Below are 15,201 nucleotides of genomic sequence, written 5' to 3' on the forward strand. Positions count from 1 at the left end.
ACAGCAGTCATAAAAATTGAGAATCTTTCACTTCAATCATTGGTTGAAATTCAACCGAAGTTGTCAGTGACTAAAAATAGTTTGCATCAGACAGGCATTCAGTGGCCTGCGAGAAATGCAGAGAGGTTCCAGTACACTTACTGGAAGATGTGCTTCATATGCCTAACATATACCATAATCAGTGCCCTTGCTGATAGTCTTAGCAGAGAAATCAAGGAATGTATGGACATGAATACTGAACAGCTCTTTCCCCATTAGAGGAGATAAGGCATATTGATGAGATAAAACAAGTAGTCTGGTGGCACTTTCAAGAAACAAAATTGTTAGGGCATTAGTATGGATAAATTTGCTCCCTCTACTCTACCTGTTTCATGATTTAAAACATGGGTGGTTGGTGAATAGGAAGTTCAGGGAGACTAATAATAGCACCTAAAAGCCCACTCACTGACCAAGAGCCCACTGTGCTAGGCTTACAATTTAAGTGTAAGGCAAAATGGACTCAGAAAAATAGATGGTGGGGTACAAGAAAACAATGACAATACTGCCAGTTATGTCAGTCCTTCTGATCAATAATCTCAGTACAACAGCACTGTTGTACTTAACCACTGTTAAGTTCTATCTATTACAGTACTTAAAAAAAAAAAAGTCACAAAAAACCCTGAAAAGAGGCACAATTGGGGCACTGAAGGAAAAGGGGTCTGGACCATGATAGTGTTCTTATTATAAAGCAATCTCAGAGCATAGGCCATGCACAAGCAGCAAAGGCCAACATTAGTTAAAGACTCTCAGTTTCTTTTTCAAGCAATGCTTAAATTAGCTCTCTGGGGCAGTGATCATCTTTTTGCTATTTGTATGTACAAGACCTAGAACAATGGAGCCCCAATACCTCATAGGTCCTTCTGCCACGAAAGATAATAACTGTTTATATTATGTAACCATAGGAGGCAAGATCATTTCCTCCAAATAAAGTTTTTAAATTATGAACCTGCCACCCTATCACCACCAGCTACTTAATTATGAACCCTCTCACCACCAGCTATTTAGGCCTCCTTTAGAATCTGCAGCAGCAAAGGCAGTGTCCAAACCCCAGGCAGACTGGGGAAGAAATGTAAAAAAAAAAGTGATAACTTGCAAAAGCCCCACACACCACAGAAAACACAGACCAAGAGACTGTCACCCATCACTAAGTACCGTATTTTCCGGCGTACAAGGCGACTGGGCGTATAAGACCCCCTAATTTTTTAGTTTAAAGATAGGGTTTCGTCTTATACCCCAGCGCCCCTCCACCTCCTTTGCTCCCGGTGTCCCTGGTCTGCTGGAGACGGTCCCCAGCAGACCAGAGGAACCGGGAGCAAAGCCGCAGCAGCAGCGGGGTCCCACGCCTCTGAGGCTTTGCCAGAGCAAAGCCTCAGAAGCGCGGCACCCCACCGCCGCTTCGGCTTTGCTCCCGGTGCCTCTGGTCTGCGGGGGACCGTCTCCAGCAGACCAGGGACACCGGGAGCAAAGCCTCTGAGGACGCCCCGGCAGCGGGACAGCCCCGGCGCGCCTGGGTTGCCCCGCCGCCGGCTTCCCCCGAGGCTTTGCAAAGCCGCGGAGGGGCTCTGGTGGGGCAGCTCAGGCGCGCCTGGGATGCCCCACCGCCGGCTTCCCCCGAGGCTTTGCAAAGCCGCATACGCGGCGTATAAGACGACCCCCGATTTTGGGGGGATGTTTTTTAACATCAAAATTCGTCTTATACGCCGGAAAATACGGTAATTCTGATGCTCCCCAGAACACAAACCACTTCATTTTGATTCCTATTAAATACATCCATTTAATCTGACCCCCACAACAACTGATAGGCCCCCATATTGAGACTCCCCTGCACATCAATTGATACAAATCGCAAACAGAATTAGATGCAGAGCCCCATTTTTGATAGACTTCACAAAGATTACAAACCCCAATATGCATGTTAACACATGTGCGCGCACACCTTTCTGCATCATGTTACACCTGTGGAAGAAGTCACTGGTGGATATCAAAGAGGTCATTATCACTTTACTCAGAGAAACAGTGGTTACCACAGCTCCACAGGAGTTACATAACACCAGCTCCTCTAGCGAGGAGTTCCACAGATTGACTGTTAAGGGAAGAAATACGTCACAAGGAATAAATAATATTTCCTTATTTATTTTGTGTCTCTGTGGTTGGTACTTCTACCATACTGGGTTCCTACAAAGGGGAAGTGAGAAGATAGTATTGATGAAGCTATTTTATATTTAGCTAGAAGCCATTCTGTATAACAAAAGCCATTTTAGTTTTTTGTGTTTGCACGAGGAAGTAAACTGGCCTTCATCGAGGTGGGAAAAAACCAAAGGGATGCGCTGTTGAAATGTGTTAATAAACTATTTTGAGCTAAAGCTCGAACTCCCTTTTAACCTGTTTCTTTCTATGCTAATAATAATTCCTCTTTGAAGTTCTCTTTAATTTCTTGCCCTAACATCAGACTTGTTTGGTTAAGGGTATAAAATACTAGAATTAATTGTATTAGCCAGCCTTACTGGGCCCGGCTTTGCTAAGACCACGTTTGGCTCACTTTGCTTTTATTGGCCAATAAAACTGTCTGTTTAGCCGCGTAAACTAAGTGAGGCGTTTGCTTCAACAGTATTTTTAACTTGTTTGAATCAAGGTTGTGAGAGCACTTAGTCATTAGTGCCTCTATTGTTTCTTCAGCTTCTGCAGATGTGCCCTTGACTGTTTTCACCTGTACACTGGCCACACAGTTCTGTCAGATAAGGAAATTAAACTGGAGGAATAAAAGACACATTCCAGAAGGTATGGCAATCTTCTGATGCTTCCGATTGCAAGTAGAGGGCTTGGCTGGAAACAAAGTCTATGCTTGCATCCTTCTATACGGAGCAGAGTTCCTGAAGATGCATGTGTCATGCATCTTTCCCGAGCATCCTGCCTTGATGTCAGTGAAACAAACCTTGTGACCTACCAGAGACTCTGCCATCATAAATAGGTAGCCCTTTCTGTTGATCTACTCTGTCACAAAATGATCTGGTACCAAAATGGGGTTACGCATGCCATTATAGCTCCACCACAGTTCAGGAATCCCATTGCTGCAAAGCCATCCACTGTTTCCCCACCCTATATCCCACCCAGGGTGTGTCTAGACTACAGGGTTTTGTCGACAAAAGTGGACTTTTGTCGACAAAACTATACCTGCGTTTACACTACCACCAAGTTCTGTAGAACTCAGCAGTTTTGTCAACGGCGGTAAACTTCATTCTATGAGGAATAACGCCTTTTGTCGACAGAGTTCTCTCAACAGAAGGCGTTATTGCATCTACACTGTCCTTTGCGTCTACACTCTCATGTCAACAAGGCGGCTTGCTTTGTCGACAGAACTGGATGCAGTCTAGACGCTCTTTGTCGACAGAAGCTTTGTCAACAGTATCTGTTGACAAAGCCTCTGTCGACAAAAGCCTGTAGTCTAGACGTACCCTCACAGTCCTTTGTAGTAGAAGGTAATTAATAGCTCTGCACTCTTGCATCACTACAACACCCATCCTGGACTTGTCTATTCCAAACTAATTTTTCACTGATCAGCAGTAGTCCAGGGTTACCAGCTTCTATACAGCAATCACCACTTGCTTCTCCAGTGTGAGGACAGCTCTCATTTTGGTGTTCTTGCACCAACGCCTGTAAAAGAGCTCTGCACACAGTTCTAGGAGGTGGCCTTGAACATTGCAGCCATTGCTCATCTCAAAACTCACATAATGATGCACTTCCCCCACTCTGTGCTTGTTTCCTGCACCAAAATCAACAATCCACCATGTGAAGCTGCTCCATAAATGCCAGAAGCAATTCTGAATTATTTCTTTCCATTAAACACATAGGGAGTCAACTATCAGATTCACAGCTCATGAAATACTGCATGATCAGCTGCATTCTGTTCATAACACTCACAGTACCGGAGATTAGTGTATGATCCATGTTTTGATACAGATGGGAAGCGCTCAGTTTATAGTGCCTGTTGAAAAGCGGCACAAAACAGTCAGAAATCCATGGAACAGAGAAAACTCCATCATGGGATGGTGAACTGTGCCCCAGGAAGCACTGCAAACCCTTCCCAGAAAACCCAACAGGGTGGCAAGTTGCACAGTAGGATATTTAGCCATGGTGCACTCCTCTGTCTATGGATACATCCCATCATCACAAATATGATAGTGATGTAACTTAAGTCAACTTAACTTTGTAATGTAGTTTTAACTGGAATGTTATCACTGTTATTACTCACAGCAGGACCAAATTTCTGCTGGAATTGGTCAATGACTATGTACTCCATATTTTCCTCTTCTCCCTCTGCAATGAAAAACACAACATCAGAGATTGCCTCTGCATTAGTGATTCCAGTGGATGTATATTTTACATCCACACTCAAATCCCATCTTGCCAGAGCTGGTCACACTACAGTCCTATCTTCCCTTTCCTCCAAGATGAAAAACTTCAAGTACATTATTGCTCTTCCAAACCAAGTTTGCAATAACTATGCCCAGCAGATCGAATGATAGCCCATTAACAGCAACTCCAGTATTTTGATCTCACTGTGAAACAGAAACCAGTAATGAGTTATAAAAGTGATGTTCCAAAGCTTAATTTAAAAAAAGAAAAGAAAAAGGTTGGTGCCCTTTTTAGTTTCTGTTATGAAATATAGAGGAGGCAGGAAAAGTTTTGTAAAAAGATTTCAGACTCTGTCCAGGCTGGAACATGTTATGAGAGCAGAACCGATAAGAGAGTGAAAATTAAGCAATCAAGAGAGAAAGTGATTTTTAGTCAGCTTTAAAACACTGGCATTCATGGAGTTTGAAACACTGTTTTCAATTGTTAACAATAATGCATAAGAATTACTTGGAGAAAGGCTCTCTTTGCAAAGATTGAACATGTCCTTTTCTTTCAGTTAAGGTACAAAAGTTGACAACGCACCTCTCCGACATTCTCAAGAGGGCTCCAGCAAAGCCAGGAAAGACTACACTGGTCAATCCTGACATTTCTATTTTTAATTGCAGATTTAAAGTACCCTTCATTTCAGTTGTTTTGACAATCTTAAATAACTGAAAAAATATAAGCCTCGTTTTAAAAAATCCTTTGCAAATCACTGTATTCAAACTTTATTCTCTCATTTCCTGGGTTGTTCCAACCGTACTTTCACTACAGAACAAAAGAAAATATTCCTGTAGCATCCTCATGGGGGTATCTGTGCCCCATGCAAGACCTGAGCCAGATTTTGAATGTGGGACCATTTGCACACAAAGCAGGAGCTTTTCTATTTGACCACCAACCCTCTGCAAGTATCCTCCAAGTATAACCACCAGCATTGCACTGATCATCAATGGCCAGTTAGGCTTAGGATTTTAGTACAGCCGCTCCCCAAGTTGCAAACGGTCGAGTTATGACCGTTCACACAACTAAAGCTCCATGGAGCAGTCGTAAAGGCAGTCCCCGAGTTACGAATGCAACCCATGCTTACGAACAGTGCGGTTGCGTGTATCTCAATGGGGTCCGAGTTACGAACAGATCGAGTTACTGCCAAGTGTTTGGTCCGTAACTCATTCGTAACTTGGAGAGAGGCTGTAGACACCACACAATAATGAAACAAATTAACACACAAGAGGTGGTGGAATCTCCCTCTCTGGAGATATTTAAGAACAGGTTAGATAGACATCTGTCAGGGATGGTGTAGAAGGAGCTTGGTCCTGCCTTGAGGGCGGAGGGCTGGAATCGATGACCTCTCGAGGTCCCTTCCAGTCCTATTATTCTATGATTCTATGTCTTGCTTGTTGCAGTAAATACTTCAACCTATTCACAAGAGCAATTGTGCTCCTTTGTGCGAAAAAAAAGTCATTTTGCAGTGAGGAGAAAGCCATAGTACAAGTGTTATGAAAAAATGTATAAGGTGACAACTAAGATTTCCTTATCTTTGTATAATATACATTGTATATTTTAATGTTGCTCCTTATGAGCCAGCAACTGAATGTGGAAGTAAAGGTGATATCTAAGGAAGGAAAGAGCTATACTCTGCGTGAGTTCAAAAGGTGAGGAGGGAGAACCTTGAAGGGTAACAGTCCCAGAATGACTGATGCAGGCTGTTTTATCAGCAGAGAAATAGTCAGCAAAGTTGACCTTTAAATTAGCATTATTAGGCATTAACCAATCTACATGACAACTGGAGCCCATTTAATGAAATTTACACAAAAGTGTCTCTAGAAAGCACAAGTGCATTTATTATGGAGAGAACTTTTTCCTCCTCATTAGCCAGGACAAATGGAAAAATATTTTAATAGCAGATCCATTGCCAATAACGTTTTGTTTTCTGAAACAAATTACAGGACTATGTAGCACTTTAAAGACTAACAAGATGGTTTATTAGATGATGAGCTATCGTGGGCCAGACCCACTTCCTCAGATCAAATAGTGGAAGAAAATAGTCACAACCATATATACCAAAGGATACAATTGTTTTCTGTTTATGATAATCCAAAGAGCTTGTACCACTGTGCTGTAAACATGAACTTCTGTTTAAGATTTCAAGACACTTCATGAGTAAGGGCTTGTCTAATCACAAAATGGAAATGAAATAACTAAATCTGTTTTTAATTCACACCTTTAGTTATTCCAGAGTCTGAGGACTCCCATATTTTGGAACAAGTAGTCAAATTGAAATAATGGTTCCAAAAATATGGGCATCCATACATTAATTCGATGTAAAATAACTAAAGGTGTTATTTTAAAAAAAACTAATTAGTTATTCTGGATCCAGACATTTTGTGTATTAGGTATTTTGCATATAGAATGTGAAAAGATACAGACCCTGGGATAAAAGCTTGTGTCAAATACTGAGTGTCTGTCTTGCAGAAAGACTGATTCTGCATTCCTAATATCACAGTTACCTGCCAGCATGTATTTTAAGTCACTCAGAGGGGTGACCAGGCTCTCAGGAATAATGCAAGAAGAACTCTGTGGGTTGTGCTCTGCCGGTTCTCCTTTGTCCATTCCAGTTCCTCCAGTAACTACACTGTCCCTGCACAAGATAACACTGAGAAATCATGTATAGTGCTACAGTCAACACATTTTGAGACAACACAACATATTAAAGTTTATATTATAAGGCATTGTTTGACTTTCATCCAATAGCCTACACTTACATACAGCCATGTGATGAGCTGCCTCACATTCTGTAACAACTTTCTAGTCAAACATTTATGGTTTTCCTGAGAACTCCTCATCCTTCTCTTAAATAAATTTGCTTTATTTATTGGATATTTATTTCAGAGAGCAAATGTAGAGACACCACAGGCAGAAACCAGCAGCAAAGTGGTCCACTGAAGGGGTTGGTGATGAAAGTCCTGACAAAGAGGAGAGATCCCAAGATGCGGACAAATCAAGGAAGACTGAAGCAACAAGATTCATCTAAACTAGGGGCAGGCAAAATATGGCCTGAGGGCCAGATCTAGCTCACCAAAGATTGAGATCTGATCTGCCACAATCCCCTGGGTTGCCAGTGTCCCACAGCCTAGTGGAACCCTGGACAGGCACTACCCACACACTGCTCAAAGTGGTTGGCTGCTGGGGCCAGCCTGCGCAACTCTGGATGGTGCATACCCCTTGGAGGGGCTGGGGGGAGTTCTACCTGCTGCTCCCATCCTAGCACAATCCTTACAGCTCCGATAGGCAGCTCCCATTCACTAGTTTCCAGCCAGAGACATGCATGCAAGTGTGAGCATCTCACGGAGTTTCCCCCATGGCGTGCCACACTGAGAACACATGGCCCCAACCGCCAGCCACTTTGCACAGCATGCGAAGTGCAACAGTCAAGGAGTCTGCCCAAGGGTCCTGCTGGGCTGCTGGCTGGGAGCTCTCCAGACCTCACACCTGACACTGTTCCCTCCCACACCCCAACTCCCTGACCCAAGTCACAACCAAACTCTCTGCACCCCCACCCTTTGTCATAACTCCCTCACAGATCCGCCACCCACTTCTACACCCCTCCTCTAGGTCAGAATTCACTCTTGCACCTCAATCCTCTGACCCAGGTCACAATCCCCTCCTTCACCCAAATTCCCTCATAGACCTCACACTGCCTCCTGCATCTCAACCCCTTACCATGACCTCCTTCCTGTATCTAGGCTCAATGCCAAACCCCATAGCCCTCCCATACAAAAGTGCAGTCCTTGATCCCTTACCAAAATTTTGAAGTGGAGCCACCATCAAATTATTCCCCACCTTGATCTACAGTTTTAGTGACAATTTAGTGACAATTTGGTTAGGAGTAAGCTTTTTTACCAAAACACTTATTAGTAAAATCTTTCATGTTTATAATCTACATCATTATAAGTACTATCCCACCTTTCTAGCTGCATTCACTCTTGGGGGTTTTACCTCTTGAATAATTTGTTTCTACAGCAGTATAGTTAAAGCAGTATAAGTGAAAAGACAAGCCCCTAAAGACATAAAAGGGCATTTATCAAAACAGTTCTACAGGTTGAACCTCCCAAATCCAGGACTCTCTGGTCCGGCACAGATGTTGCTGGACCAAAGAGCCACAGGAATGGGAGCCAGCAGAGAGAGGGTTTGCGGAGTCCCAGCTGGGCCAGCAGCAGCTGGGCAGGGGAACCTCAGCGTCAGCAGGGCCAAATGGCATCGGGGAGCCTCTGCCCCAGCCAGGGATCCCCAGTGTCAGTGAGGTCAGGTGGCTGCAGAGCCACTGGCAGCAGGGTCAGTGGTAGCTGGGGAGCCCCAGGAACCCCGTGACAGCAGCGGAGCTATAATGGCAGCCCAGACTAGGACTGGCCCCACTGCCATCAGGGGTTTCTGCAGCTCGGGAGCTCTGGCTGAGGAACCCCAGCAGTGGGGCCAAGCAGCAGCCGAGGAGTCCCAGCCCCAGTAGGGGAACCCCAGCATCAGTGGGGCCAGGCAGCATCAGGGAGCCTCCACTCCAACCGGGAAACCTCTGGTGTCAGTGAGGTCATGTGGCTGGAGAGCCCCTGGCAGTAGTGGCTGGGAAACTCCGGGAAACCCTCCGTGACAGCAGGCTGGAGATGGCTAAGCTGCCCAGGGCTGGGAAACCCTGAGGAACCAGCTGACGTAGCAGGGCTGGTAGCAGCCAGACCACCCTGGCTGGGTAACCCCTGGGAACCCAGGGCCCAGCCAGTGGGCAGTAGGGGAGGGAGTCTTGGCTGGGCCAGCTTTAGTGGGGCAGCAGCAGGGCAGGGAGCCCCAGCCTTGGGAGCCCCAGGAAGAGAAGCTGTCAGCCTGGCAGCCAGCAGGGGAGCAATTGACCTCCCCTGGTCTGGCAAATTCCCTGGTCCGTGACGACTTGGGTCCTGAGGGTGCCAGGCCAGAGAGGTCCAACCTGTATTTAAAAGGGTTGAGGATTACAAAAACCACATTTTGTTAAAAGACTAAGTTAGACTTTTAAATCTGTTAAAAAAATTGCCGCTAAACAGAATAGTATTTGCCTTGAAAATTCCAGTTTAAGGGGGTGGTTAGCAAAAGCCAGTCAATTTTCTTTTCTTTATTGAGGAAAATTAAATTGTTTCAAATGTGACCTTATGAAATACTTGAAAGCTGAACATCATAATTTACATTGGAGATGCAATGGAAATGCAAGATTTTTTAAAGTACAAATCCACACCTGTGCCAGCTTCCAGAGAGCACATTTGTTTACCTACATTTGATAAGGTTTGAAATGTACTTTACCCTGTACTACTGTTTGTCTATGGAAGAAAGGTTTTAGGTGAGATATCTTCCCTGGAAGCCCGGAGTGCATTTAAAAGAAACCAAACAAATTATTCATGTATTGAGAAAGGAGGAATATCTTACAAGAATCTTTTCAATAATGTAAACATCCCAGCCATCTTCTTACCCACTCCTTAAAACAATCTTTGTGTCACTTAATCTTATGCTCATAAGATTTTTCCATTCATTTGTTGGCTATCCTAGCAGATATCTTTCATGACTGGAAAAGAATATAAGTCTTCCAACATACCTAAAGGGTTTTACATCTCCTCTTGCTGCATCTTGTTCCAGTTCCTCCAGCAATTCCACTGTAATACAAATCAACTTCTGTTACTGCTCTAACATCAGCAACTCTTTGATCAGGAACCATATTTAATTCCCTGATGAGCCAGAACTAGTACTGACAAGTGCCGAACACAGTCACGGCAGGGCATAGTGAAAAAGTAGTATTCATTGTAACAAGTAATCAGATCAGATATCACACAGCAAATTTTACATCAGTGGCCATAAAATTAAACCAGCTGATGCTATAGCATCTCTACTGAAATCTGCATAAGGCCAATATTGTACCTCAACAGTTTACATATAAAAATTGTTTTAGATGTGATAACCAGAAGGAGGAGGCAAGGCTGTACATAGATCACTGAGAGCTGCCTTCCATCTCCTTGCTCCCAGTACAAAAGTAGATAGTAGCAGTAGACAGACACACACAAACCTGTCTACACTAGGGACATTTCTTTAAAAAAAAAATCACAATGGCTGTCCCCCAAAAAGCTTTTAAATAGAGTAATATACTGCACTTAAGTTCTTTATCTGTGGAAGCAGTTTCAAAATACAGACTAACTCGGCTATCCCTCTGAAGCTTATGAATGTTATCTTAGACAGTCTGATGCCACAGTTTGTTCCATCATTAAAATTCTTGTGTGTCTAAGAATGGAGGTGCTCTGACTCCTCTACCTTTTTGGAGATGGGGAAGAAGAGAGAGGCAATAGTAATTACCCCAACACTGACTTTCCATGAGGTGTTTCCATGAATGATCTAAGACAAAAAGCACAAGGCAAATGATTCTAAAACGTATTTGATCATTTACTTTGCCAACTTTTAATGAACTCAGAGAGTACTTAAGAGCATATTAATCAGTACGAGACAATATAGTAATCAATGTAACGTAGAACACTTTCTAAAAATAATTAAGGGGAGACTAAAAAACTTAAAATATTACCAATTATTTTAAATTGACCAAGTAGGTTAAACTAAGGACCTGATCCAATGGTTTGAAGCAATGGCAATCTTCACATTGAGTGTACTGGGCTTTGGATCAGCTCCATACAGCACTTTATGGCTACGTCTACACTGGCCCCTTCTTCGGAAGGGGCATGCTAATTTTGAAAGTGGGAATAGGGAAATCCGCGGGGGATTTAAATATCCCCCGCGGGATTTAAATAAACATGTCCGCTGCTTTTTTTCCGGCTTGGGGAAAAGCCGGAAAAAAGCGTCTAGACTGGCCCGATCCTCCGGAATAAAGCCCTATTCCGGAGGATCTCTTATTCCTACTTTGAAGGAATAGGAATAAGAGATCCTCCGGAATAGGGCTTTATTCCGGAGGATCGGGCCAGTCTAGACGCTTTTTTCCGGCTTTTCCCCAAGCCGGGAAAAAAGCGGCGGACATGTTTATTTAAATCCCGCGGGGGATATTTAAATCCCCCGCGGATTTCCCTATTCCCACTTTCAAAATTAGCATGCCCCTTCCGAAGAAGGGGCCAGTGTAGACGTAGCCACCATCTTTAAGAACTCTATAAACACTAAATAATCCCAACAGTGCCTTTTGAGATTGATATCCCCCTTTTATAATTTTTGCAGTTTCATATACTACTTCCCTGCTGATTTTATTATTGTAAAATCAAATTTTCCTAACTTTTAGAGTTCTTCTCACGTATATTGTTCTGTGATGGGCTCAAAAAACAAATGGGCAAACTGACTAATAGGGAAAAAGAGCAAAATTGATTACATGCTAAATGCTGTCACATGCAAAAGTAAATAAGATGCCATGGAGTGGGGAAAGACAAAAAGGAAATATTTACCAACACACCCCTCGACACAAGTTGTCAGCTTTAGTAAGCTTAGATTTTATTTGTTACTAGAACATTTATGCAGCATTGCTTTGGTCCTTACACAATTTTTGCTTTTCTTCATTTAAATCATTGCTCTCGGATAAGCTCTGGGGATGAGGGGTTCAGCAGGCAGACTCGCTGGGAAGAAAGGACTACTCCAGCTCTCTCTCATCACAGCAGTTTGGGACCAGATGAGAAGCGCCTCTCCCATAGCCACTTTGCTCAAGTGAGCATAGCCGGGGTAGGGGTGCATGTCTACCCTCTGCACTTTCCAGCCAGACTGAGGAAGAAAGCAAACTGTGCACTACCCCTTGCTCACTGCTGAAGGGGAACAGCCATCAGTGTACCTGTACAAAAGAAGGGGAGCTTCAGCCCCCCTAAAGAGTGCCTGAGAAGTGGAAGGCTCAGGGCTGGGGCAGTTCTGGACAGGAATTGGAGGTGGGGCACCCTCAGCCAGCCTTTTTCACCTACCTGGTGAGTCTCTTTTCTGTATGGTTAATGCATCCCCATACAAATCAACGGGAGAGTTTCCGTCTCTCCCCCACTCAACCAAACCATTATTTTGCTTTAAGTTACAATGAGGAAGCTAAATAACAAAAGCTCTAGTGTAGATGAAGCCTAAGATACTTACATGGCCCTGATTACTGTAGTATCTGAGCACATCACTATCTTTAATGCAGCAATCCTCAACATCTCCATGAAGAAAAGCAATAATATTATCCCCATATTACAGATGGGAGATCTGAATTCAAGTTCCTGCTGTGGCATAGGGCAAGTCACTTAACATACCTCTTCCTCAGTTTGCCCAAGTCCTAGACTAGGGCCTCTGTCCTTGGGGCTTCCTTCCTCTCTTTACTTAGGAGTTACTCAGCCAAAACTCTCAGTGATTAAAATGGGACTTTTATTCAAAAAAGAAAACTGAATAGGGCACATCATTAGATAAGAAAACTGAAAGTTCTAAATATGTGGCAGTATCCAGGAACCCCACCCTTGCAGAACAAAGAAAGAAAGAAAGTTCTCACCTTTCAAAATTTCACAACCAAAGAACATCTTCACACCTGTCATGCTTCTACCTGTTTCCATGTTCTTCACTGAAATAATTAAAAATAAATAGATAAACAAACAGAACCATGAAGCTCTGCAATAAATATAAAAGAAAGAATTACAAACCAAATAAAGCCAGAGACATGACCTCACAAAAAACATTTGGCAAAAGCACTAAATCAACAATTTCAAATGATTGCATTGAGTAAAACTAATATAAAAAACGAGAGTGTTGTTTGCAAATATCTGGTGGACACAATGGTGTAAATTCTGGATTCAGTTATTCCTTTGCATCCCCAAAGCTGAGAGCACAGCTGGGTCCATTTCATTTGTAACTTTACATTAAGAAAGAGTGTTCATTCTTCTGCTATTTGTTTTTCATTGCACAAGTACAACTATGCCAACCTGAAATCAATAATCCAGTCAACAGTAGGTGCATTCTGCACACAAGACTGAGCAACCTAGGAGTCCTAGTTAGTTTCTGAATGGCTGAAGATTAATTGTTTTAGAGTTATCAATGAAAGTCAGCCGTTAAATAATAGATTCTACTTACACATAATTATATTGCTATGCCGGACAAAAATACATCAGAACCCTCTTCTGTCCCTACCAACTCTCTTGATATGAAAACTATATGCATATTTAACTGGTTCAAGATAAATCCTGATGCCTTTTATTTAACTTAAAATCCCAGATGTTTAAAAATAAACCAAGTCTCAGATCTATCCAGTACTCAGAATTTGGGAAACAATGCCCTCCTCCATCTATTTCATCTAAGTCGGGGTGAGCAAAGGGGCCTCTACAGGCTGGATTTAGCTGGTGGAAATTGCCCACAGCCACCCTGCCGCTCCTCAGCCCCAGGCCAATCAAGACCTAGGGACAGGGGAACGCGAGATCTTCTGCCCCCGCCACAGGCACGTGGCAACTAGAGAGAAACGCAGAGAAAGTCTCCCGGCTCTGCCCATTCCACATGAGGCCCTGCCCATTCCAGGGTAGCCCAGGGCCATTTCAGAAATTTGTGAAGTGGCCCTCCATTAAAAATTATTACCCACCTGTGGATTAACTGGTTAACCATTCACATCTCTACAATATGTAAATATACCTTTGAGAACTCTACCTCCCATCCTCCCTCCCTGCATTTGAAGAGCTACATTAATTTAGAAGACAAGTACAGAAAAAGAACTGAACCTCTGCTAAGAACGATACTTCTGTTGGAATCCACATGCTGTAATATTCCCTGGAAGATGCCACATTTCAAGGTGATTTTCATGGCTTTTCCCAGAATCTCATTGAGGAACTGGTAATCGCTGCTTGGATTCATGCTGGTATATCCCCAAACTAGCTCCCCAAATTGTTTCGTATTCTGCTTTGAGAACCAGACTAAGATTGCAATTCCTTCATTAAGGCTTGGTTTTTCTTAGAGCATCTGCAGAACAATCCAAGATGGAAAATGAAAAGATAGGACCAGATCATTTTAACGTCTTCCTGCTTTGACACACAGCATTCGGTGGAATAAAGCTACAGCTTGAAGTGGAAAGGAGGGATGTTAGATAGCAGGTGACAGAATACTCAACTAACCGCATTAATTCTTAGCAGTTAGTCGACTATTCTATAATCCCTGGGGTGGGACTAGCAGCCAGTGCAATCTGGCCCCACTCCCAGGGAGACCCCTGCCACCCTGCGTTGCTGCCTCTGTGTCAGAGGCAGTAGTGCTGGGTACCAGGCAGGAGCCAGTCTACGAGGGAATCCAGGGATGTTAAATTTCAACTAATCAGCTAATTGCTTAGTCGATGGATCTTCCATTGAGTAGGTCATAAGGGATGTGGGGGGACACTTGCTGTCCCAATTGCTTGAGTCCCCACTCATCCCAGGTTCCCCGCTGTGCCTCTGCAACCGCTGCCTTCCCCCCCCAACCCCAGCAGAGACAGTGTTGGAGAGAACAGTCTTTTAAGCCAGCTCCTCCCAACACCGGAACCTGCTCCCCTTCCCTCCCCTCCCCCCACCACTTGCTGCCTCTGATAGAGGCAGCAAGGCATGGGGGGAGGGGAGAAGGAAGCAACTAGTTGAGTAGTGACTCAACTACCTGATAAGTATAGGCTTAGCCGGTAGTCAACTAGTTGCTTACATTTCTAGAGGGGAGACAGTTTAAAAACCAGCTCCCTTCATAGATGGCTGCCTGTCACCCTGCTGCCTCTGATACAGACGTAGCAGCATGGAATGGCAGCAGCTCCTGTCTGGGGGCATGGTCTGAGCTCCCAGA

The 15,201-nt window shown here is 43.7% G+C and overlaps 1 protein-coding gene across 11 annotated transcripts in view; it reads right to left on the reverse strand.

The window, feature by feature from the left end:
* EXD1 (exonuclease 3'-5' domain containing 1) overlaps positions 1-15,201 on the reverse strand; it is a 34,594-nt gene that overhangs the window by 16,360 nt on the left and 3,033 nt on the right. For 10 of the 11 annotated variants that reach the window (XM_075927130.2, XM_075927129.2, XM_075927128.2 and 7 more), the window contains exons 2-6: positions 14,130-14,367; positions 12,920-12,988; positions 10,037-10,094; positions 6,939-7,084; positions 4,289-4,353 (exon numbers count right to left, since the gene is read on the reverse strand). In XM_075927130.2, coding sequence (XP_075783245.1) covers positions 4,289-4,353; positions 6,939-7,084; positions 10,037-10,094; positions 12,920-12,988; positions 14,130-14,262 — 471 coding nt within the window. In that variant the 5' untranslated portion in view covers positions 14,263-14,367. The remainder of the gene's footprint in view (positions 1-4,288; positions 4,354-6,938; positions 7,085-10,036; positions 10,095-12,919; positions 12,989-14,129; positions 14,368-15,201) is intronic. The other variant, XM_075927132.2, reaches the window with a different exon arrangement.

The sequence above is a fragment of the Pelodiscus sinensis genome, chromosome 5 (genome assembly GCF_052426305.1).
Source record: "Pelodiscus sinensis isolate ZL-2025 chromosome 5, ASM5242630v1, whole genome shotgun sequence".
Lineage (NCBI taxonomy): Eukaryota > Metazoa > Chordata > Testudines > Trionychidae > Pelodiscus > Pelodiscus sinensis.